The sequence below is a fragment of the Paroedura picta genome, chromosome 16 (assembly GCF_049243985.1).
Source record: "Paroedura picta isolate Pp20150507F chromosome 16, Ppicta_v3.0, whole genome shotgun sequence".
NCBI lineage: Eukaryota > Metazoa > Chordata > Lepidosauria > Squamata > Gekkonidae > Paroedura > Paroedura picta.
Window position 1 is genome coordinate 6,390,088 of NC_135384.1, and position 25,120 is coordinate 6,415,207.

The 25,120-nt window shown below is 52.2% G+C and overlaps 3 protein-coding genes across 4 annotated transcripts; 1 reads left to right on the top strand and 2 right to left on the bottom strand.

The window, feature by feature from the left end:
• Window positions 1-767: 767 nt before the first annotated feature.
• MAPK3 (mitogen-activated protein kinase 3) lies at window positions 768-9,794 on the bottom strand. Its single transcript, XM_077314650.1, has 9 exons — window positions 9,534-9,794; window positions 7,780-7,962; window positions 6,580-6,769; window positions 6,341-6,457; window positions 5,657-5,771; window positions 5,336-5,467; window positions 3,425-3,534; window positions 3,151-3,289; window positions 768-2,473 (listed from the first exon to the last, which is right to left on the bottom strand). The coding sequence occupies exons 1-8, from the start codon at window positions 9,695-9,697 to the stop codon at window positions 3,170-3,172; spliced, it is 1,131 nt and encodes a 376-aa protein (XP_077170765.1). The 5' UTR covers window positions 9,698-9,794; the 3' UTR covers window positions 768-2,473; window positions 3,151-3,169.
• Window positions 9,795-12,914: 3,120 nt separating this feature from the next.
• On the top strand, window positions 12,915-22,881 carry CORO1A (coronin 1A). 2 transcript variants are annotated; one of them, XM_077314627.1, is made up of 11 exons: window positions 12,915-13,150; window positions 14,540-14,742; window positions 18,306-18,428; window positions 18,912-19,041; window positions 19,137-19,321; window positions 19,802-19,921; window positions 20,742-20,846; window positions 21,015-21,160; window positions 21,255-21,312; window positions 21,672-21,887; window positions 22,017-22,881. In XM_077314627.1, the coding sequence occupies exons 2-11, from the start codon at window positions 14,545-14,547 to the stop codon at window positions 22,119-22,121; spliced, it is 1,386 nt and encodes a 461-aa protein (XP_077170742.1). In that variant the 5' UTR covers window positions 12,915-13,150; window positions 14,540-14,544; the 3' UTR covers window positions 22,122-22,881. The 2 variants fall into 2 exon arrangements, with proteins under 2 accessions (XP_077170742.1, XP_077170741.1); XM_077314626.1 differs by lacking the exon at window positions 12,915-13,150 and adding an exon at window positions 13,265-13,418.
• A 451-nt stretch (window positions 22,882-23,332) lies between these two features.
• On the bottom strand, window positions 23,333-24,950 carry BOLA2B (bolA family member 2B). Its single transcript, XM_077314790.1, has 3 exons — window positions 24,798-24,950; window positions 23,973-24,070; window positions 23,333-23,620 (listed from the first exon to the last, which is right to left on the bottom strand). Exons 1-3 carry the CDS (start codon window positions 24,870-24,872, stop codon window positions 23,518-23,520), a joined length of 276 nt encoding a protein of 91 aa, XP_077170905.1. The 5' UTR covers window positions 24,873-24,950; the 3' UTR covers window positions 23,333-23,517.
• Between the last annotated feature and the right edge of the window lie 170 nt (window positions 24,951-25,120).

Here is a 25,120-nt window from a genome sequence, read left to right on the forward strand (position 1 = left end):
AATAAAATAAACCAGGGAGCACAGAATGCATGCGAAGTCTGTTTTGGTGTCGTGGTTAGGAGTGCGGACTTCTAATCTGGCATGCCAGGTTCGATTCTGCACTCCTCCACATGCAGCCAGCTGGGTGACCTTGGGCTCACCACAGCACTGATAAAACTGTTCTGACCGAGCAGTGATATTAGGGCTCTCTCAGCCCCACCCACCTCACAGGGTGTTTGTTGTAGGGAGAGGAAGGGAAGGCGACTGTAAGCCGCTTTGAGACTCCTTCGGATAGAGAAAAGCGGCATATAAGAACCAACTCTTCTCCTTCTTCTTTTACTGGTGACCGTAACATACTTTCCAGGGGTGAAATGGAAGTATCCATGAAGATCGTCAGAGTCATGAGCCCTGCTGGAACCCTTTTTACACCCCATTGTCACGTTCAACCTTCCAACCTTATGACAAACAACCCCTCCTTACGCTTGTCAAACTTTAACTCCGCACCAAGCCCTTGTTTACTAAGCAGCTGCAGCCGAGAGACTCCCAATTAATTCATCTGTACGGTTCTTTGGTTTCACATTTACCCCGACAGGCCCAATTCTGCAGCCAGGAACAACAACAACTGTCTTCTTAGGGAGCTAAAATTTCACTCCGGGATTCTAATAGGGCAGAAGGCGTATCATTTAATTTTTTTTTTTTTAAACCAGCACTTATCCCTGTCAAGGAACATAATATCCCCACCTTCTTCCCACACTCCCTCAAAACATCGAAAAATAAAAACCAAACACTGAAGGAATAAAGGAATGATTTATTTTAGGGTCTTTATACAATTTGAAGCAGAAGGGGACTGGGAAGCGACAATTCCCTTTCAATCCAAGTTCCCTCAGAATATTTCATCCACCCCTAGGCCGGAAGCCCATTGCGTGTCATGGCGCAATGTTACCTCAGAGACGCTTCCTCCTCCCTTAACCCGATTAAGAAAACGAGAACATCCTACATTCCAGTTTTTTCTGCTTTAAAGCACTTCCTCCGTCAAGAACCCAGAGATCCCGCCTGTTTCGCTCGTCCAAATTGGTACCCGAAAATGGGGCACGCGGCAGCGGAAGGACATAATCAAAAAAGTTAGTCCATCGGAGTGTGTGTGTGTGTGTGTGGAGGGAAATCACAGATCCGGTGGGTTTCCTTCTCGCTGCGGACTTCGGTCAAGCCACCTGCTCCTTGGAGCGCTTGTGGATCTGAAATGCCTCCTCCACCTGTGCGTTCAGGTGGTTTACGGGGCAACCGGGCTGTCCCCTCAGGACGCCACTGACCGTCCATCATCTCCCCAGCCTCTCCCTCCCTAAAACGTTGCGCTTGTGGATCCCGCGCCTTTCGGGATTTCATTTCACGCAACCGAGACTGTGTTTCAAAAAAAGAAAGAAAAAGAAAAATCTGCACACCGTTTGTTTTGAAAATACAAACTTGGGGGGGGGGGATGGATTAAAAGGTGGGCAGCCGTGTTAGGAATCATAGCAGCGAGATGGCCAAAGTGCCGTGCTGTTGCCAAGGCCAGTTGGGTTAGTGGAGTCTGCGTACGCAACGGTCCGTCTCGGACGGTGCAAAGTCAGGGGGGGGGAGGGGAGGCGAACAACTACAAGCTGGGCTGTTTCCAGCGAGAGGGAGGAGACGGCAGTGGAAAGCCTCCCTTTTCATCGGCACAGCGTCTCAAAACAATGCAGGAAGCCGGAGGGGGGAGAATTTGTCCCTCTTCAACGCCAGGTTTTGCAGCCTGGTTGAAATCTTACCTATGCAGCTTATCAGGTGCTATCCACGGGAATAGCTAAGATCAGCTGTGCATTACGAGTGTTCCAAATTGGCACTGAATAGCAGACGGAAAACGGGAAGGGGGAAAAAAAAGAAAAGAACCTGGAACAGGCATGCCTTCCCTCTGAGCAGGGAGGAACCAGGGCTCCTGGGTTCAGGAGGAGTGTTACAAGAAGGTCGAGTGCCAAAGACTCCTGGATTCTGTTCCCAGTTTTGGAAAAGAACTGGGCTTCGGTGGATTCAGGGCAGAGCATCCAGGAGCCACGAGTTCGTGTTCAACTCCCTTTGCGAATAATGCCCAAGGGATCAGAAAAAATGGCCCTGCTAAAAATCAGCATTAGTTTATTAACTCATTAACAAAGACAATAAAATGCCAAAATAGGAGATGACACTCCCCCTTCTGTTTCATTGAAGGGGGGGGGGGAGAAAACATTTCCTTTCCCTCCTGAGAGGAGGGGAGAAGCCCCTCCCCTTCCCCAACCTGGGCATCAGGGTCTCACCCCAATACATCACATTAAGGGGTCCAGAGATGGGTTACTGGGGTTCACAGCCACGTAGCAAAGCGCAGTTGTACAGCAAGTCGACAGGGGCACCCCCAAATCAGTACCCCCTGAATCCTGTGCTCCCCCCCTTCATAATCCAGCAGGGGAGCTGGGTACAGTCCCAAATCATCTCCTGGTGAACTCGAGACCTGCAAAGAGAAAGCTCTTGTGAGGATTACAACAAAAGGCTCGAGTCGTGCAAATGTAGACTGGTTTACACACAAATCCTTAGCTGATTGGTGTTACTAGAATGTATTCAGAGAGGCGGTCCACAAATACGCAGGGCCCAGCCAACGTGAGGCCCTGAAGGTTAAAACCAAGACCTTGAATTGGGTCTGGAATTCAACCGGAAGCCCATTATCCAACAGCAACAAATCACGGATCAGTGGGTCCTCTTTGCCTATCGACTCATGGCAAACAGCCCAGCAAATATTGGGTGTGCCGCTGCAAGAAGCGTTTGCACACAAGATGGCTTCACCAAGGGAGCTTCATGGGAGGCCTCCAGGTCAACGATCTCTCTCAGACTTTCTTTGCACGCTGCCCATGCTCGAATTGCGGAGCAAGGGCTGCGCGTGGGTCGTGCAACTTACAGCTGGCCTTAGATCAGGGGTAGTCAACCTGTGGTCCTCCAGATGCCCATGGACTACAATTCCCATGAGCCCCTGCCAGCAAACGCTGGCAGGGGCTCATGGGAATTGTAGTCCATGGGCATCTGGAGGACTACTCCTGCCTTAGATGATGGGAAGAAAGCTTAAGTCAGAAGTGCCTGCGCAGCTGCTGAGCAGAAGAAGTTCCGGTAAAGCCAGCGCCACCTGCTACTACTTACCAGTGGCCCAAAAAGCCACTCAAGGCCCTTGGTAGCCAGGTTGGAATCGTGCCGTCTCCTCGAATATCAGTTCTTTCAGCCGCTCTTTGGGCAGGTCGTCCAGCTCCATATCGAAGGTGAATGGTTCCTCGGCAACTGGCTGGACGGGGCAGAAAGGAGGACGACGTTCAGAATTCCTGGGGCCCAAACCTTGTCCTGCCCTCCCACACCCCCCCCATCAGTCCTAAACCAGACATCCTGAGTGGCCCCCTCCCATCCCCAAGGCACCGGTCACCTCATCGGAGGGGTCGTAGTACTGCTCTAAGTAAGAATGGGCCAGGGACTCTTCCACCGTGATGCGCTTGTTTGGGTTAAAGGTCAACATTTTGTCCAACAGGTCCAGTGCTAAATGGGGAAAGGAAGGAAAAGGACACGGGGGTCAGCAACCATCAAGAAACCCCCAGCTGGTAGAACAATTTGGCATGATTAGCTTGAGCCACTGGAAGGAACCCACAAATAATTTAACATGGATTGGACCAGGTGACGCCACATCGTCATTCTTCACGCCAAGCATGCATCTCGCCTGCCTCCTGTTTCCAGCAGGGGGCAGGCCACGTGCTTCCAGGAGCCCATGAGATCATGAAGACAGTCGCCCCCCGGATCCAAGGTTCAGAGGTATCAGACCACGGACCTTTTATTATCAGGTCTAATAACCACAGCGGAACTTTCCTGCGCTAGCCGTTGTCAAAAGCGGTGGTAGAAAACTCAACATTAACTGTGCTGCAATGAAAAACTGCATGTATCTTTCTAAACGGCCCATCGTTTCCTCACATTTTGAGTCCCTTAAGATCTCTCACGCAAATGCCGTCTGGCCTCAGTGACCTTAATTTGCAGCCTATCGTCTCCCTGCAGATTCTGCCCCACAGCTTACAGATGTTGTAAACAGTGGCTGGGATGCAGGCTGTTCTCTAAACACTTCTGCAGGGAGGTCTGAAGCCAAGAATTCAACTGGCTTCCCGGCACCTCTTCCTATCTTTCATATCAGCCTTGGCCATCTAAATATTCTCTTCTTCTTCTCTGACTTGGTTTCTTATACGGCTGAAGGGCTGGTCGTTTTCATACTTTTAGTAATTTGCTCATGACATTCTTTCCCTGAATACTTTTATCATTTGTTTTATCTGATTTTTGGGGGGGAAAAACATCTTCCGTTTTTAGAGCACAAGCATTTTTGCGGTTAACTAGACACAACTCATGTCCTCTGGAACTCATCTGTGGTTCTTTCTACTCCACAGTATACAGCTCATCCAAGCCAGCATGGTGTCGTGGTTAAAAGCAGCGGTCTCTAATCTTAGAAAACTGGGCTTGATTCCCCAGTCCTTCTCCACATGCAGCCAGCTGGGTGACCTTGGACCAGTCACAGTTCTCTCTGAGCTCAATCCCACCAACTGCACAAAAGGTATCCATTGTGGGAAGAGAAAGGCAATTGTAAACTGCTTTGGGACTCCTTTGGGTAGTGAAAAGCAGGGTATAAAAAAAAACAGCTTAAAATGGCTTAAAATAACTGCCAAGCATGAAAAGATTTTGCCCTCTAGATGCCCCTACCCAACTCCCTTGAATCTCCTTGTTTGAGAAATACCCTCTTCTGGAACTGAACTGACTGTGTTGGACTTTCTAGATAATTTCCCAGTTGCCTCTTTACTGAATTAGGAAAATTCCTGGATGCACTGTAAGCACTGTCAAATCCTGAGTCCACTTAGTCACAAATGAAACATTTTATTGCTGGTGTTTGGCTCCATGATTAATTTTTGTGAGGCACATGAGTTTACCATCTCTAGACTGGCCAGGGATTCTGGGGGAGGGGGCACAATCATCTGGGCATGGAATTGGGGTCACTGAGTTGTGAATTTCTTGCATTCTTCAGGTGGCTGGACCAGATGACCCTGGAGGTCCCTTCCAACTCTGATTCTATAACACACAAGGTTGCCCTACAAAATGCTGCCTCTCAAATTTCTATTAATTTCACGCACAGAGACTTTCTTTAAGTTGTAATAGTTTCCTGAATGGGTGGGAGTTAAGCGTGGACATGTGTTAACCAATCAGAGACAGTCGACAGGACACGCAAAGGTGCGGTAAAGGCGCTGTTACCAATAAGCTATGCATTCTGGGACATGGTGACTTCCTGCATCGTCTGTCCTCTCTCTCTTACCTTTGGGATCAGCCTTGGGAAAGAGTCTAGACCAAGGGACCTTGGGCTTCTGGGGCAGAGACTGGAGATAATTTCGAGCCTTCATGTTGATGATGCAGTTCAGATCGTCCTGAGATGGGGAACCCAGAATGCCTGTGGAAATGGGAGGTTAGAGAGCCACTGGGCACCAAGAAAGGGGGCAGCCCTAGAAGAGAAAGAGGCCTCCAGGCTTCAAAGAGGGAAGGTCTCTGATTTCTTTCTTTTTTTTTTTAAAGCACAGCTGAAGACCAGAAGAGAAGAAATAGGGGGAGTTGAAGAAAGCTCTCCCTCCTTCCCCCTTACCCAGGATATGGTTGAGCTGGTCCAAGTAGTGCTTGCCAGGAAAGATGGGTCGGTTCGACAGCATCTCGGCCAGGATGCAGCCCACAGACCATATATCAATGGACTTGGTGTAGCCCTGGGAAGGTGGAAAGAGACAGAAAGACAACCCAGGAGCTGGGTGGGCTCCTTGGTCCTTCCCATCCTCATCTGCTACTTCCTATCCCTCAGAGAATCTTGGAACCATAACACCAGTAAAAGCACAGAAAGCCCCGTTCCCTCCCAGTCTAGACTAAAAGGGCATCACACATATACAAAAGACTGACCCAGTCTGACGCAGCCCTTGGATTTAAAAGGATGATGAATGAAAGTGTGGATGAAGGAATAAGGCCACAAGACCTTGAGGGGAAGGCAGAAACTGAAAGCTTGAGAAGGAGTCAGCCAGAATGAACCAGGATAGTAGAACCTGGCCAACCCAGGGGTGATACGTCAGTGAAAGGATAAAGATTTGCCTAATAGATACTGCCCAAATGCCCCTTTCTTAGGCTGACTAAGAATGGTCCACCTGCTGTACTAGTGAAGCCTCTCTTATTCTTTCCAGAGAAGTCAGGAATCTTGACTTCCAGCTAAGCCAATCGACTCTCCCTCGCCCTCTTTCCTGATTCAGGGGTTCTGGCTCCCAGATCCTCTCCACCCTGACCATCTTACCTTCGAATTAAGCATAATTTCAGGAGCGCGGTACCAGCGAGTGGCGACGTACTCCGTCAAGAAACCCGTGTGGTCATGGTCCGGATCAGCGATCCGAGCCAGGCCGAAGTCACAGATCTGGAGGAGGAGGATGGGAAGACAAAAACGGTTATGACAGGAGAGAAGCTGGGATTGGAGGGGGGAGGAGGTGTCATAGGGAAGAATTACTAGAGGACCTGAGAAACGACTGATAAGGGTACCTTTAGGTCACATGTGGTGTTGATGAGCAGGTTACTGGGCTTCAGGTCCCGGTGAAGCACGTTGGCAGAGTGAATGTATTTCAGCCCTCGGAGAATCTGATAGAGGAAGTAGCAGATGTGATCGTTGCTGAGCTGCTGAGTCTTCAGCAGCTTATAGAGATCGGTCTCCATCAAATCCTGAACGATATATCTGCAGACAGAAAGGGCGACCCCTCAAGCAGAGGGACAGCAAGGAGAAGAGTCAAGGAAAGCAAGTGCGGATTGTTGGTACGCAGGTGTATACACAGTCAGTGGAACCTTGGCCGCTCAAAGCCAACCCAGACAGACAGCTTTGGAATCTCCAGCAGAAAAGAGCTTTATTGTCACACGATGGCTAAGTCCAGCTATATGCGCTTTCTCAGTGGCATTATGTGGAAAGCACTCAGGACTAGTGTAACTGGACACAAGCAGAACTTAAGAGGAAAAGATAGTTTCTTAAGCCAAAGCCACTGACAACAGAGCACCTTGGAACTGTATGGAAACAAGTGGAAACCAGTGCAGCATAGGACACCTTTTCTCAGCCAGGGTTTTGTGAAGCCCTGGGGTTTCTTGACAGCCCTGGATGGGTGGGAGTTAATCTTGTACATATTTTTTTAATTATTAAAAGTTTATTGTGATATGACTATATATAATCTTGTCAACCTGCCCCCCCCCGCCCCAATAGCCAATGATAGGCCTGGGGGGGGGGGCACCTGTTCCAGAGGTTTCTCAATGGTAAAAAAGTTGAGAAAGGCTGGTGTAGTGGGTTAAGTGGTTTCAGACCCAGGTTCAAATCCCTGCTCTGCCACAAAGCCAGGTGGGTGACCTTCGGCCTATCATAATCTCCCAGCCTAGCCTACTTTACAAAGTTGTTGTATGGGTTATAAAGGAGACTATGAGACAGGTGTATGCCACTCTTGACTCCTTAGAGGAAGGGCAGGATAAAAAATGCAAACAAACAAAATAAGTGCCAGAACACTGGCACAATCTGTTCTCACTGACCCCACTGCATATCGCTCTGTTTTGTGGCAGGCTAACTGTCAGAGATGCACATTTGGCTCAAAGGCACACAAAAGCACTAAATCCAGGACACAGGGTGGCCTAGCCAGATGTGTCCACGCCCACTCTTATAGGCTCTCCCTCTAACACTGGAATGGGGGACTGTTGTATGAAAAAAGATACACATCACGCATCTGATCGATGGTGGGTGCACGCAGGATGTCATTGATGCCGATGACATTCTCATGCTTGAAGCGCAGAAGGATCTTGATCTCCCGCAGCGTGCGCTGGCAGTACGTCTGGTGCTCAAAGGGACTGATCTTTTTGATGGCAGCCCGGATCTTGTTGACGTGATCGTAGGCAGAGCTGCAAGGAGGGGAGGGACGGCGGTTAGATATGTATCCGAACATTCGCACCACTGGCAAAAGCACATACGCAGCATGGCTTGTCACTTGTGGGGATTCCGCCATGCTTGGGTGGAGATGGATGGAGCTAACAAGTCGCTTTTAATTACTTCTGTTCACAACTGGGAAAGTGTCTGCCATTAATCACTAACTTTACATTCTAATTGCCCCAATGTTTTTGTAAACAACAATTTGAATCCACAGGACTGATTGGCTTTTCTAGCAAAGCATTATCATACTGCATAATTTGGACTTACGATGCTGCTTATTGATTTGCTACTACCTTATATCTGTCCTCTTATGATCCCTGTTCTATTGTCTGAGGAACTCTGCATGTACATGAAAGCTCACACCTTGAATAAATCTTTGTTTGTCTTAAAGGTGCCATTGGACTCAAATTTTTTTTATTGGAACTTACTCTTTCTGCCTCTCTTTCTTTTACCAGCATTTTTTATCAAACTTCCAGATACTCCTTTCCTGCCCTTGTAATAGCAAATTAGAGGAAGAACTCCAATACAACTCTCGCATTGCAGAATTTCAAAGACAGAATAAGACGACAGCAACTTAAGGCGCACACATTTCTGAAACAAAGACTGTGACTTATATGCTAGGCCCTAGCTACTGCCTCATGCTACAGAGGTTAGTTTGGTAAACTGGAGCATTGTAAAGAGCATTTTAGTACTGCCACAGACAAAAACGCATAAAAGCCCCGAAGGATCTCAGGACAGGCCAGCCTAGCATCAACTACAGCTTTAGGTTAATCCTCATCCAAATCCCGCCTGCAGTCAAACACCAAAAGTAAATTTTATGGAGTAAAATTTAAATTATCTGCAAAATTATCCACCCCACAGATGTCAAAGGCAGCAGTCTAATGTAGTTCCAGTGCCCAGTGAGGTTCGCACAGCTGGATGGCAGGCAGTCCAGGGGCAGCCGGTGCCTGACTCAGCAGGAAGCCTGTGCAACTAACAGCCTCGTAACGAGCGATGCATCCACCGCCCCTTCTCCAGCCACCCAAAGGGGACAGCCGGGAACGCTGAAGGCACCCGACAAGCATCTCCCCAGGCTAGCTGCTGCCAATTCCAGGCTGGCGCAATCCCAACCAGGTGCAAACAAAGAGAAGGGTAAACACTGGCAGGAAGGAGCCAGTCGCTGGGGCGGGCAGGCAGCGGCACGGCGACTGGGCAGGGCAGCCCGGGGGGGGGGCACTTCTGGGCTTCGAAGCCATTGGGAAGGCAGCAGCTGCAGCGAAGGAAGCCCAGACGGACAACAGGCGGGAAATACTGCTTTTCGGAGGGGTGGGGTATGGTTGCTAGGAACCAATATGGAGGGTATCGTAAGTGGCGGGTCCTGTATTAGTGGGGGACAAGCACGGGGGGGGGGGTCGGTAACTAAGGAACAATATGGCGGAAGTCCGCTTAAGAGGATACGGCGGCCGCCAAGGTCCCGAATTGTGGGGTACGCCAGCCAGGCGCGGCTTCTAGGCTGGGTACGGCGCCAGGGCAGGGCCATTCCGGGCCGTCCGCGCTCACTCACCAGACCATGCCGTACGCCCCCTCGCCGATGTACTGTAGATCCGTGTAACGCGGCCCCACGTCAAAGACTTGACCCTTCACCGTCTCCACCCCCAGCCTCGGAGCTCCTGGCACGGGCACAGGGCCTGCCCCGCCCGGGGCCGCTGTCGCCGCCGCTGCCGCCATGGCCGATGCGATCAAGGATCTCCCGCAACCGCTCCTATCACGGCTTTACCCGGAACCGACACCGCCCGTGCGCCCTGCGCATGCGCCGACTGGAGGGGGAACGAGCGGCTGCCACTGCCCATGCGCTCCGGGCGAGCTGCGGCTTGGAAAGCCGTCTAGGGCGCATGCGCTCAGCTGGCCCGCTAGCGTTCGGCAGGCCGCAGCGCGCCTCGGCCGGAGTCGGACGTCACAGACTCAACCCGGAAGCGCCGCGCCCAAAACATTCCACTCGAGCGCGACGCCCCGCCCCGCCCCTCGCTCTCGCGCGCTTCCCTGGCGCTGGGCCACACCCCTTGGCTCAACGCGCCTCCAATCAGCTCCTAGCGGCTCGTTTCATCTGCCAAGGCCCGCCCCTGGTTGCCTAGTCGCGGGTTCGAACGGCGGTCGCGTCGAGGGAGCGGAGGGGCTCGTGGCGCTGTGGCCTGGCAGGCTGGGCGAGGCTCGTCTACATTCGTGCAGAGTGGCCTTGCACCAGGCAGGGCGTGGACTCCCTGTGTGTGGGCTCCTGTCCACAGTTCTCCCAGAGCTCTCTCAGCCCCAATTACTTGACAAGGTGTCTGTGGAGGGTAGAGGAAGGAAAGGTGGTTGCAAGCCACTCTGGGACTCCTTCAGGTAGTAAAAAGTGGGGAACATAAAACAGTTCTTAACACTCCTGTGAGCCAGCATTAAAACCAAGGGTTGTAATGCAGTCCTGGGAGCTGTCATTGCATCTCTGTAGCAGCAAATTTAAATGAAGTTTAGCCTATTTTATTCAGTGAAGCTGACTCCTAAGGAAGCCACCCAGTGAGGGCTGAGAGCTCTCAGAGAGCTGTTTTGCGAGAACAGCTCTTAAGTGAAGTGTAGCTAGCCCAAGTGGAAGAGTGCGGAATCCATCCCTGAGTGCTGCTCTTAACCATTACACAAAGGCTCTTTAGGGAGCTCCTGTAGTTTCCAGTGGGCACTCTTGTCATTTTTTGAAATACATTTCCTACCCGGAATAGCAAATGTATATATGTAACATTTTATCAGTTTAGATTTCTAACCTATTCCATCCTTTATGGAAAATTAACAAAGATTTGCCCCTTGGATTTCTGCCTGTTGCACAGTTGTGTGTCGTAGGAGCTCTGCTAGCAGCCGTCAAGAACTCTCTGCAAATCTTTCTGGCCTTCTTTTCTGATAAAAGGAAACATTGATTGGGAAGGCCTTCAGGCTACAGCAAGAGGTGCAGTGAAGGACAGAGAAAGGATTGTGGGCCTTGGGGGGGCTGCTTCTGGTGGTGTGTATGTCATGTCTAGCCTGCAGTGTAGCACACCCTAGTGGAGAGGTCCCATTGCAGACTTGTAAAATGAGGGTGACAGAGGAAACGGAGTGGTGCAGTTCCCTAGGGAGGTTAGTAACATTTGAGCTTTCAGACACGCCAGTCGGTGAGAAAGGGGAACATGCCTTTGTTATTTTAAAACTCTAGAGAACCCAGCTCTGAAAACGAAACACTGATGCCAAACTCACATTGGTCTTGCAGGCAAAAAACAATGGCTGCTTGTTATCTCCCACAGGGTCTTGGATTATGGGTGGCGCAGCATCGTTTTTTGTGCTGCCGAACTGCTCTCTTTGTGATGGGAAAATACTGCAGTCCTCGAAATTCAGTTTCGAGAGTTCGTTTTCATTCATGGCCCCAGTTCCCCTGGTTAATAGCAAGTTTGTTCAGAGGGAAAAGTAAAAATTTGCATTTTCAGGTTGTTGGATATTGCGCCATTGCTGTGGCGGAACAAGCTTCTGCAGCTGGATTGTCCTGTGCACTCTGGGAAATGGAGTTGCCAGCTGTTGCCTCTCATTAGATCTGGGAAGCTCCGCAGAGCCAGCCCTGGTTACTACTTGGATGGGAGGTCCCCAGTGAAGCCCAGGGTCGCTACGCAGAGGCAGGTAATTGCATAACCATCTCTGAATATCTCTCGCCTTGAAAACCCAATCAGTTGTTTGTAAGACTGCTGTGACTTGACAGCAAACACAAGCCAAAGTGATAACACAAGATCCAATGATGTGTGGATGCAACCACAGAACTCCAAATAGTTTGTTTTGCATATGGTGGACCTTTCTGATTGCAGAACAGCCCACTTCTACAACCCCCGGCCCCCGAGGAAGGGTCCATGTTAGCAGAGTGCTGTTTGAACTTAGCCCAGTAGGTTTGTTGTGCCATCAGCTTTTAGAAGAGTTTTTTTTTTTTTTAATATCTTGCTTTTCTCTACATGACAGGAGTCTCAGGGCAGCTTATAATCACCTTCCCTTTTCCCCACAACAGGCGCTCTGTAAGGTATGTGAGGCTGAGAGAGCTCTGAGAGAACTGCTCTGGGAGAGCAGCAAAATAAGGGCTGTGGCAAGCCCAAGGTCACCCAGCTGGCTGCATGTGGAGGAGCAGGGAACCAAACCCGGCTCGCCAGATTAGAAGCTGCTGCTCCTCAACCACTACACCACACTGGCTCTTTATGTGATAGAGTCCGCTTTATCAGAAGCATGAAGAATAGCCCCATTGGGTAGATATATGCCTCCGTGGGTAAAAAGCAAGAAATGTGAACAGCGAGCACACCTATGACATGCAAGAGATTCGGCTAGTGGCATTTATACAGAATGCTACAGTACGCACAGGATCACAATGATCACTGAGAGCTTTGGTCAAACTCACCCCTGCCACATCAGCTCCTTCCTTGCTATGGGCATGCCTGCCAAAACACAGGCCCACTCTTACAGAACAGTGTTTCCCCCAGATAGCAATTCTTGCTACCAATGTTTTCCATCCTGTTTCCCTGGAAGCTGGTCTTTCTGCTTAGCCTCTCCAGGTGTATTGCCCACGGGAGAGAGGGGGGGGGGAGCCTCCCCAGCCATTGAAACAACCTTTAGCATATCTTTTATTGGATCTCAGATGCTAATCTCTCCCTTACTCCTGGAGGGCCAAGCCACGGGATTGAGCCGTTCACAGATCTCAGACTTCAAACCCACACCAGGAGTCTACACTGCCATAAGGACTCATCAATGAAACCTGGGATTGGGACGCCGGGCTCTTTTTCTGGATTCCTATGGAATTGGGGCGAATAGGCTTCTCGGAGGCGAATGGATGAGGCAAGGAGATAAAGGAGTGGAAGTCTAGATTTCTTTGGGAACATAAAACAGTATCTCAAGTGCTTCAGGTTATATCTCTCCTTGGGAACCGTGCTAAGGGCAAAGCATCCACAGATGTCTTCCGGCAGAAAAGCCATGCATAACTTGGAAACCTGCAACCCTGCAGACATATTCGATTTGGCGAGAGAACCTGTTTCGTTCCATTGCAAACCCGAAAGCCTCAGAGCTACGCAGAGCTGCTTTCAGGCAGGAGCCCAAGAGACCAGTGCTGCTTGGAAACTTGCTCCTCCAATGAATGCAAACGGCTCAAGAAGGCATAGGAAGGTAACTATGGAGCTCCCCTATATCACTAGAACGGTGGGAAATATCGGGAGGAAATGAGAGGAGCAGAGTGGGGTGGGGGGGAGGCTCGGAGAGGGAAGCACCTCGGAGAGCGATGCACGGCTAGCCGAGATGCCACTTGCTGCACGCTGGCCCTTTAAGAGACCAGCCCTCCCCGCTCTGACAGTTCCAGGGCGATGGCTCTGTTAAAAAGCTCTGAGCGGCTCGGGCTCCAATTCATTGTGTGGCACATCCGTTACAAAGGCTGCAGGTGAGAGCGTGGGGTGGGGGTGGCCGGGAGGGAGGACTTGGGTTGGGGACCGAGGGGAAAGGGGGGGGGAAGGGGATGTTTGTGTGTGGGTGTGTGGGTGGGGGACCCTTGCACAGCAAATGGGAGGGGGGGGACCTCCATGAATGACTGGATGCTGCCCGTAGCACTTTCATGCCCCTGCTCTTCTTCCTTCCCTGCAGAGCCCTGCGAGGTGGATCACGCTGGGATTCCCGTTGCAAAGCTCGGGAAACTGAGGGGCGAGGAGGGCTTTCCTCTCGCAAGGGCTCCTTTGATGCCCTGATTTCACTGGTTTTCCACACTGGGAATCCAGCGTTAGTGCAGTGAGTCAGTGAAATCTCCCAGCGTAGACTACCTCGCAAGGGTGTTGGATGGAAAACGGGATCGTCCTTTGTGCGCCTCTCCCCGGGAGGGGTAAAATTGCCTCGAATGCTTCGGTTTTTATCTGTTCTGTGTGTGTCTTGGGTGCGACTTGGCTGTTTTGTGCGAGCGATCCAAACGGTGACCACCTGCTGCCCTGCAGGCTGTAAAGTCTCACCAAAGGCTCCAGCATTTGCTTCTGGGTAAACACACTCGGGGTCAGGCTGGGTGGCGAGCAAGGTCGCCTGTGCTCTGCTTGTGGAATGCACTGCCACTTGACTATAACGTGCATAGTGGCGGATTAACCTGCCGGTTAGAGCAAATGCATGGGTGCAAATGCACTGGGGATTCATTCACTTTCCCATGCCAAGAGCCTTGGTTCTTCTGCAGCTGCCTGAAGCCGAGGTGGTGTCACATGAAGAGCGACCCACAAAGTCTGGGGGGACGGGGGGAAGAACCAGACCTCCTGGATTGTCTAGGGCAGGGGTAGTCAAACTGTGGCCCTCCAGATGTCCATGGACTACAATTCCCAGGAGCCCCTGCCAGCGAATGCTGGCAGGGGCTCCTGGGAATTGTAGTCCATGGACATCTGGAGGGCCGCAGTTTGACTACCCCTGGTCTAGGGCATGGGGCTCACTGAAATTTCAGGCACATCAGCAGGTTCGAGGGGGCGAGCCAAGGTTGGCTTTTCATTTGGGGACAGCGGCCCAACTAACCCCCGTCCCTTGGCGACTCTCTGGCAGAAACCATGAGCCGCAAAGTCGTGAGGTCCAGCAAATTCCGCCATGTCTACGGCCAGCCGGTCAAGGCCGACCAGTGCTACGACGACATCCGTGTTTCCCAGATGACCTGGGATGGGAATTTCTGCTCAGTCAACCCTAAATTCCTGGCCATCGTGGTCGAATCCAGCGGGGGAGGGGCCTTCCTGGTCTTGCCCTTGTCCAAGGTACGTCACCCACCCACCCGTAAAACGTCCTCCTTGAAATCCTTGGGTTGCTCTGATCTCGACTGCCATTGCAAATGGATGCCTTTCCTTTATTTCGAGCACCCTTTTATAAATCTCACTTCAGTGTGGCGTCTCCCCAGCCCGCTTCACGTTTCCGGGGAGTGCGGCAATGGTGGCGGGGTGGGGAGGGAGGGAGGGAGGGGCCGCGGAGTTGTGAAACTGCCGAAGCGACAGATGGGTGACACTTTTTTTTGCCTTAAATGGCCTGAAGTTTGAACCTGCTGCGGAAGCAGGGCTCAGAGAAAGGGAAGTGGGTTTGGGGCAGGCCGAGAGGGAAGGAAATGGGGAGAGCCTGGTTGGTAAACTCTCTGGCTCACGCCATGCGCTGCGTCTGCCTGCCCCAAGTTCTCTTCTTGTCCCTCTGCTAAGGGCCCACAAGTCCTGGTTCTCCTCCCTCACACACAGGAAGACTCTTTTCTAACCACGGACAAACAGGAGTCATCAAGTAGTCTTTGTGTGAAGACCTTGCCCTCTTTCCAGTTTTCCCCAGTGAAACCTCCCTGGCCCTGCTCCTGTTCTGGAGGATCCAGAAAATGGCCTCCCAGACCCCCCTCCCTGCCCTGAGCATCTCATACATTGACGCTGTTGCTCCCCCCAATTATCTGAGAAGTCTCAATCTCCCCTCCCCCCTTTGTCGGCTGGTTCTTCAAACAGGGGCGTCACGTTCCCCAAAGGTTCAAAGACGACCAGGGTTGAGAGGAGCAGCTAAGTTTAGGCTCGGATGGAATGATCTCGGTTTGCCCCCAGGGTAGCGGCATCGCATGACTTCAGCGTGATGAAGCCAGGAGAGCGGGTAGCGGATTCACACTCCTCAGAGGGAGCAAAAGGCAAAGGGGAGGGAGGGGGAAGAGGCAGCAGCCGTCGCAGCTCTCTGAAGTTTGTTTATTCCTCTCTCCCCAGTGGGGTTGCAAGGCAGCTCACAGCATTCTCCTCTCCTCACAACAACCCTGTGAGGTTGGTTAGGCTAAGAGAGTATGAAGGTCCCCCAGCCTTCCGGGGTGACCAGCTTCCAGGTCATCCAGGATCTGGTTCTGGTGGACAGTTCTGAAGTACCGAGTGGACTGCCTTGGTTGCTGGACGAAAATGGCCAGTTCAGTTCAAGGCGGCTTCATGACACCAAGTGGATTTGCAGGTGTCAGGATGAGGGGCTGTCCTTAGGGAGCGGTCACGGATGAGGGGAGGATTTGAACTCATGCCTCCCCGCTCAATGTCTGTCCCCTGACATGATACTGCTATTCTATGACTGCCTTTGGATACGGGGCTAAAGGCTGTCTGGGTGGGAGGGGGGTCACTGTTTCCTCTGCTCAAAGGTGGCTTTAAACCCACATAGGGGTGTGGGGGGGGAAGAAGCCAGCCTCCCCCCCCCACATCTTAAAGTAGCAGTGATGGGAGTCTAGTCTTGCATCACAATTTGGGGGGGCGGGGAGGGGAATTAACCCTTCCCCTGTGCTGTTTCCCAGAACAGTAATGTCCCCTCCCCATCAGCCCCTTTAAACTCTGGAGGGGAAAAAAAAGAGTTCCCCCTAATTTGCCTGTCTGGCAATTTGCCTATAAAGAAATAAAAGTGGTGGGGGGGAGTGTTAAGAGCTCTTCCCCACCACTGTGGCCCCAATCCAGATCCAGCTCACCTGCAGGCGCCACTTAGGCCCGATGGTCCTACCTGAGGCTCCAGTGACCCCTGCCTGCATGCCTTCACCTGTTTACCCACAACAGAGGACACCTGTTGGGTCCCCACCCCGACTCCTCTGGATCGGCCAGATGTGAGTTGCTGGATCTCCCTCGTTCCGGCATGCCGGGGGCCCAATGCAGATGGCGATTGTAGCACATCGGAAGAAGGGGCTTCAACCCCCCGCTCCCAAGCCCACCCCCCTTGTCCTGATACAAAATGGTCCCTTTGGGGCCATTCAGGGAACCCTGGCCTCCCCCGCATGGCTGGCCTGGCAGACATGGCCGCAGCTGGTGGTGAAGCCGTGAGGCTGCCAGCTCCCTGGCAACACACCACGGAGTGCCTCCCTGTGTCTATAACCGTCTTAGCGGGCGGGCAGAAATCAGCCAGGGAAGCCTGCAGCTGAACGCAGTTGCCTCCTCGTGTGATTCAGCCCAGGGAGAAACAGTCTATAAATTGAACTTCTAAAAATAAATCTCCGTACGAAGAATATCAGCCGATCGAGCGGCTGCTGAAAGCAGAGGAGCAGGGCCCGGCTGGGAATCTGGCCACCCAACAGTTACCTCCAGTTACAAGGACTGCCGTGTGGTTGCGGGGCGGGGATGGGCAGGATCCAGGGCTGGGGGAGAAAGTTAGATGGGTGTCCACACAACGGACCAGAATGAGCAGCCAGGAAGGAAGAAAATCGGGCGCCTTGCTGATACGCCCTATGAATTCTGTCACTCAGCTTTTTACCACAAGGACCCAGCGGTTAGGAGCAGTGGTCTGTGATCTGGAGAACCAAGTTTGATTCCCTGCTGGGGCCAGTCACAGTCCTTTTACAGCTGTTCTTACAGAGCAGTTCTCTCTGAGCTTCAGCCCCACCTACCTCCCTGAAAGAAAGGGAAGATGATTGTAAACTGAATTGAGAGATCCCTTAGGGTAGGTGAGATCCCTGTGAGGTAGGTAGGGTGAGCTCTGTGAGAACAGCTCTATCAGGGCTGTGACGAGCCCAAGGTCACCCAGCTGGCTGCGCGTGGAGGAGCAGGGAATCAAACACAGCTCCCCAGATCCGAAGCCGTTGCTCTTAACCACCACACCAAGCTGGCTTTCACACCGAGACAGGGCACAGTGGAACTGGGTCTTTTCCTGGCGTGCGCCGTGCTTTCGTCTGGCTTTGCGCATCAGCCGCCAATCCCGGCAAACCTCAGGAGACAGTTCCTGTTGGTTTTGTGGCGGGTGAAGGAACTGGGGGCTTGCCCGACAGCAAGGGGCGTTCTTCCTGCAAGGCAGCCGGGCTCTGATAGGAGATCTGAGATCCGGAACTCTTCCTTCCAGCTTCAGAGGGTAACCCTGTCGGTCAGCAGCAGAACAGCTGGGTTTGAGTCCGGTAGCACTTTCGAGACCAAGAACGTTTTCAGGGGATGGACTTTCGAGAGTCCAAGCTCAAAGTTATCTGACGAAAGGAACTTGGCCCCTTGAAAGCTCAGCTTCTGAGAATGTTCTTGGTCTCCAGGGGGCCCCTGGTAGGGACAAGTTTCTTCTTTTTGTAGAGGTTGGTTCCCCCTCATCCTGGCCTGGATAGCCCAAGCCAGCCTGATCTCGGAAGCTAAGCAGAGTCGGCCCAGGCCAGAATTTGGATGGGAGACCTCCAAGGAAGTCTCCTTCCTTGGGAAGCAGAAGCAATGGCGAAGCACCTCAGGACACCTCTTGCCTCGGAAACCCCGCTGGGACTTGGCGACTTCTCCCACCACCAAACCCATCTGTGCCTTCAGGCTGAGGGCGAGTTCTGTGTGATGCAAAAGCTGGCACCCTTCCCGCCAGACAGACTATTCTCTCCGTCTTTGCCTCCTTGCAGACGGGCCGCCTGGATAAGTCCTGCCCCGTGGTCTCGGGGCACACGGCCCCCGTGATGGACGTGGAGTGGTGCCCCCACAACGACCATGTCATTGCCAGTGGATCCGAGGACTGCAGCGTTATGGTGAGTGAGTCAGTGGGGAGGAGAGGAGCCCAGAGGCCGGGACTGTGGGGAGAGGAGGCGTGGCTTGGGAGGAAGTGGGTGTGGCTTCAGAGAGGGAGGGAGAGCTTGGAGATGGAGGATCAGAGGAATGGAGTGGGGAAAGAATGGGGCCCATCACATGAGGAAGGGGTGGGGCCTTGCAATAGGGTTGCTAGATGCATTGGTACGGGTGGGGGGTCCCCCGCTGTCCAGATACATCTCCCCCCTCAAACTTACCCAAAAGTGGAACAATGCCACATTATAACACATCGCCTGGAATTGACATCAGCACACAAGGGTCGACAGTGGGGTTGTTGATGCTTTGCTTTTTGGGCAAAACTCTATGGTTAGAAGCAAATCTTACCATAGAGTTTTGCCCAAAAGCCAGAGCGTAAGGAAACATTCCTGGATAGGATGAAATCTCTGGGTTCTCCTGCCGCAGCTGCCCTCTTCTCTTGCTCCCAGGTGTGGGCGGTGCCTGAAGCTGGCCTCGTGCGGTCCTTGAACGAACCCCTGGTGACCCTTGAAGGCCACTCCAAGCGCGTGGGGATTGTCACGTGGCACCCGACGGCGCAGAACCTGCTGCTCAGTGCAGGTAAGGAGTCACAGGCCTGGCCAAAGCTCCTTTCTCACGGCGATGGGTTTCTCGACCCACCCTCATTCCTCTCCGGGGCCTTGATCTCTCGACAGGCTGTGACAACGTTGTGACCGTCTGGGATGTGGGCGTCGGGCAGGCATCCATCTCGCTGGATGACCTGCACCCGGATGCCATCTACAGCACGGTCTGGAACCGGGACGGATCTCTGCTCTGCACGGCCTGCCGGGACAAGCGTGTCCGTCTGTTTGACCCGCGGGCAGGGGGCAAAGTCGCCAGCGTGAGTAACGTGCACGCTCAAGATCAGAGGGGAAGAGACCAGCGACGGTCAGGTTGAATCAGCCTGGGCATCTACCTGGCCCAGCCTTTGATCTTCAGCAGGGCCCGTGAGGAGGCCTTTTATTTAACTTCCTTTATACACCATAATAATTCAAAAAACCCTCCTCTTAAAAACGTCCAATGAAGGAGACTCCGCCACCCTCTTCAGCAGTAAACCACAGCTATCCTCTCACCCCCTTGCCCTCCTCTTCTCCAAGTTGACACACACCTAACTCTCTCGGCCTCTCCTTGTAAGGCATGGATCCCAACCCCTCAGCCACTGGCAGGGGCTCGTGGGAATTGTAGTCCATGGACATCTGGGGAGCCACCGTTTGGCCACGCCTGGCATAGGGGCCTCAGAGAGGCATGCCCCACTAGAATGGCTGCAGTTCACATCTGAATATCACTTGTCACAGCCTGTTCTGTTCTGTCTCACTCGCAGGAGCTGCCCCGTCCCCACGAGGGGTCCCGTCCCGTCCGGGCGGTTCCGGTGAATGATGGGAAACTGCTGACCACCGGCTTCAGCCGCATGAGCGAACGGCAGGTGGCTCTGTGGGACCCGGTGAGTTAAAAAAGAAAAGAAAAAACGACAGCTGATGTACAGATGAGCCTTAACCGGAGTGACTCCTGTCCTGGCGGGCGTGTGAGAAGATGGTGGCGTTGACAGAGACTGCCGGGGAAGGGAAGGAGCCACGAGCGCTTACATGCTGGAACTTGTGCTTGCGCACGCCATTGCATAAAAAGGAAAGCCCTTTTTAAAATCACCAAAGGGAGGCAGGCAGGCACGACGGGGCAGACCTCAATGGCCACATCCTGGCACTGAAACAAGCCTCTGTGACAGTCACAAACGGAATCACTGACTAGAAGGGAGCAACAGCAGCAGCGGAGGGTCCCGTGTGAAGGGGAGGGAGGATCCGGTTTGAATAATTGCAATCGAAGGTTACAGACCACTGCAGAGCTTTCAAGCTGCTATACAGCCAATGTTAACTATTCTTACAGCCATTCCACACAGGGCACGGGGGGAGATGACCCATCTTGCCGAGTGGGGTGGGAGGAGAGGCTGTCCCTAAGAGCCGCTCGCTTGGGGCCACCGAATGGGTTCCTGGCATGTGCACCCGGGGGGTTCCTGGGTCAAAGTTTGTGGGTCTGGCCCAGCAAACGGCCGGCAGGATTTGTCGTTTCGCAACACCAGAATCACCGGATCCAGCAATTGCCTGGGGGGACATTTGGACGTCCTGCAAAAAACACAATCCTCTTTAACTTAAGAATTGTAGACTTAAGCAGAAGTTCTGAACTTGGACTTCTTCCCCTCGAGTTCCTCCACTCAGAGGCCTCGCCGTGACCCACCTTCGCATTTATGCCCCCTGCTCTTTGCCCCGCAGAGGAATCCTGAGGAGCCGCTGACCCTCCAGGAGATAGACACAAGCAGTGGGGTTCTGCTGCCTTACTATGATCCGGACACCAACGTGGTTTACCTGACTGGCAAGGTAAAGGGGGCCTTGGCTTAGTGGCAGAGGGTCTGCTTGGCACAGGGAAGGACTCAGGTTCAATGCTGGGTACCTGCAGCCGAAAGGATCTAGTAGTAAGTCAGGGATCTTCCGATTTTTGGAGCCTGCAGGCACATTTGTAATTCTGACTTCTGATTCCCTCTGCAGGGTGACAGCAGCATCCGCTATTTTGAGCTCACCGGCGAGGCTCCCTTTGTCCACTATCTATCCATGTTCAGCTCTAAGGAGTCGCAACGAGGCGGGGGGTGGATGCCCAAGCGTGGGCTGGACGTCAGCAAGTGTGAGATTGCCAGGTAGGACCAGGGGCAGGGAGGAACACCTGCGACTCCTGGCACTTCCCCCCTCCAGAAAGCACCCCTGCCTGAATGATATTCTTACCCCCTTCAGGTTTTACAAGCTCCACGAGAGGAAATGTGAACCCATCGCCATGACTGTGCCTCGGAAAGTAAGTCAAGATCCTTGGATTCTTACGAATTCAGTGCTTGGGAGAAGCAGGCAGTTCAGCAGACTACCCTTTAGTGGCACAAGAAAGCCTCAGATCCAATTAGTTCAAGGTGCTGTATCTGAAGAAGTAAGCAGTGACTCATGGAAGCTCTACCCCTGCCACAAATTTTGTTAATTTTTAAGGTGCTGCTGGACTTTTTGCTCTTTTCTACTGTAGCAGGTGACGGGGTTACAGCACACGAACCAGTTCACTAATGACCACGTTCCTCCAAATCTGTAACCTTTTAGGTGCTGAAAACTCGGGATTATTGGAAAGGCACTGAGCTTTTTTGTCCTGATTCACCTCTGTTTGGCTTGCAGTCAGACCTGTTCCAAGAGGACCTGTACCCTGACACGGCTGGTCCAGACTCTGCCTTGACGGCGGACGAATGGCTTTCGGGGAAGAACGGCGACCCCATCCTCATATCACTTAAGGATGGCTACACTCCTCAGAAGACCAGGGAGTTCAAGGTCAACAAGAACCTCCTGGAAGGGCCAAAGAGAAGCCAGATATCCCAGGAAAGGGCACACCAGGGGGTAAGGAAGCAGAGACCCAGAGAGATCAAAGGTTGCCTGCACTGTGCGGCATACTGAGATGAGGGTATAGATGGGGGAGGAAGCAGTGTTGAGAATCACCACTGACGTTTGTCTTGCGACCCCTTGCAGGGATCCGCTTTAGAGCAGCTTTCGGAGGACCTGAAGCGGCTGCAGGCCACCGTCTCCGAACAGGAACGGCGCATTTCGGAGCTGGAGCATCTCGTGAAGAAATAGGAAACATTGGGCTGCGTGCTCCTGACCAATCTGTTTCCCCGTCTGTCACACCGGACTCGATTCCAGCGGTCTTTCAAAGCCCTCCAAGTCTTTTATCGGTGGATCCTCAGGGCATCATCAAGGTCCACCCCCCCCACTCTCCCCAAAAAAACTCAGGGCACAAAGCAGCTTTGGGAGGCATCTGCCAGAGGTGTCCCTTACCACAATCTGCCCATCAGGTTAGATACGTGCTGTAAAAATGCCTAACTTTCCACTTGGGAGGCAGTATGGAGACCCACTTCCTGTACTGCTGGGAAGTTAAATGCGGCCTTTTCAAATTCCACAGCCCTCCCCCTTCCCTAGGTTACTGACTCCCAGAGGGTAGGAGGGACACCTCCTTTCTCATCCTTCCCTTGCTGTTTTTCCCCAGCAAGGGACTCTCCCTTCTTCAGCTTTGGGACGTATCAATAAAAATACTTTGGTAAACTGATAAGTGATAAGGTTGTGAGTGTTCTGCATAGTGTAGGGGGTTGGACTAGATGACCCTTGAGTCCCTTCCAACTTTTTGATTCTAAAACCATGCTCTCCTCACTATGCAGATGATTTTGAAAACCCTTTTTCTTTTTAAAGTAAATAAATCCTTGCATTTTAAAAGCCCGGAAGATAGAAATCCTGTCCCCCACCCCAGTGTGAGAGGAGGAACACCTCTTGCATAATGCCTCCTGCAATAAAACATGTGCATCATCTCAAAATAAAAAGGGTCTACTTTTGCCTTGTAGAATGATGTGATTTTTAAAAATAATTTGCCTGCTTATGCAGATGTAGGAAACAGATTCTTCAAAATTGACTACATTTTCTTTGAGTGACAGCCATAGGTTTGACTTTTACCCCAAGGATAGCTGGTGGTTTACATTTGCAAACTCCTGTGGAAGTCTTTGAGGCAGGACAGATGACATATTTGGTACCCAAGTTAATCCAGGGATGCTTGGCACTTAAGCACCACCAGAGGGCAGTATTTATATATGGCAGAAGGACAGCTCAATGTACATCCTCCTCAAAGGATATTTTAAAACAATTATGCATTCCAGTTGGAAGAGACGGGAAATACGCTCACACACTTATTTACCATGCTCTTCAACCAAGTCTGTTCCCGTTAAAAAAAATTCACACTGAGCTTTTAACATGGAGAGAGACAAGAAAGCCTCATCAGCCAGCCAGAGCCAAGACACATCTTGTATTCCCAGGCAACCATTTTTATTGGCAGCTGCATGTTCTCTTTCAAGTCCGCTTAGCACTCCCACCCGCTAGTGCTCTGGATGGGTCCCAAATCTGCACCATACATTCATGCCCTTGCCATCTCTCCCTCCTCCCACGTGAGAAGCAATTCTGGTCTTCCTGTCCGAGGAGGACACAGCTCTCACTTGGCTTCTTGCTCTTTGGCCCACTGTTCCGGAGTCAGAGTTCGCTGCTCAAAGGCGTGGATGTGTTTCAGCTCCTCCGCTAAGACTTCATTGACCAGCCTGGGCAGAGGAGCAGGGAGAAGAGAGAGGGAAGAGGTGGAAATGGCACCAGAGGAGGGGGGGGATTCACAATCATAGTAGTTCATAGTTCATCACTTAGGTACTCCTTAGGTTGCCTCCCCCTCATGGGCAGTCAAGCAACAGCTAGACAGATACTTATCATGCTTTAGGATGCTTTAGGCTGATCCTGCACTGAGCAGACCAGATAGCTTATATGGCCGTTTCCCACTCTATGATTCTACGTCATAGGAGGAGATGACCATTGCCTTAGATGGCCTTAATAGGGTAAATATATCACGAACAGTTAATAGTTCCCTCTGAAAAAGTGATATTTCTATACAGTTCCACTTACCGGTGCCGCTGAAGCAGTGGTTTCCCCCGGAATCGTGGAGAAACTACCAGGACTTTGAAGCTTGTGGCACAGCGTCCAGGGGTTGTATCTTCTACTTCCTTCCATGGCGGGGGGGGGGGGGGGGGGAATGCAACATTCTTTGAAAAAGGAACTTTCACCCCCCTTTACCGCAAATACATTTTACACTGGGATATTGGCATTTGATGAATGAACTTGCTGAGCAAAAGGAGTGTTCGCAGACTTTAAGTGTACATTTGAGAAATAGATGTACATAGGGAACCAGGGAAATGGACAAAAAGTGGCTAGCAGGTATGGGGGGGGGGGAGGGTCTGCATTTAACCAGAGAATGAGCAGAACCCTGGAGAACAAATTCCCCACAACCTGATTCCCTTACCAAGTAGTAAGTAGGGATGCCAGTCCCCAGGTGGGATCTGGGGATCCCCCAGTTCTATAGCTCATCCCCAGGTGCCAGAGTTCAGTTCCCCTGGAGAAAATGGCTGCCTTGGAGGGTGGACTAGGAATGCCAGTCTCCAGGTGGGACCTGGGGATCCCCTAGAACGATAATTCCTCTCCACACTAAAGAAATCAGTTCGCCTGGAGAAAGTGGCCGCTTTGTAGGGGGGACTGCAAAACATTAGACTCCACTGAGGTCCCCTCCCTGACCTAAATCCCGCCCACTCCAGGCTCCACCCCCCCAAAGTCTCCAGGTATTTCCCAACCCAGAGCTGGCAACCCTAGCAGCAAGCCACATTAAGCACAATGGGGACCCCCCCCCTCCAGCACAACGAAGGGTATCCTGCAGAAGCAGCCCCCCAGCCCCTTTACCACGTGTTCGGCCTCAAGACCCTGCAAGAGCCGCTCCCGCAAAGACTCCGCGCTCAAGGCTCCGGCCGCCTCCATCCTCCCTGCTAAGAGGCGGCGAATGAAAGAGAACAGCCGCTCGCCCCATTTCCGCCTATGGTGCACGTCACATCCTCCTCCGCTAAGGGTTCCGCCCCGTTCAACCAATCATGCCCTAGGCTCCAAGGGTGGCCAAACTGCGTCTCTCTCCGGACTACAATTCCCATAAGCCCCTGCCAGGTAGCTATGCTGGCATGCGCTCATGGGAATTGTAGTCCATGACGTCTGGAGAGCTTCAGTTTGGCGAG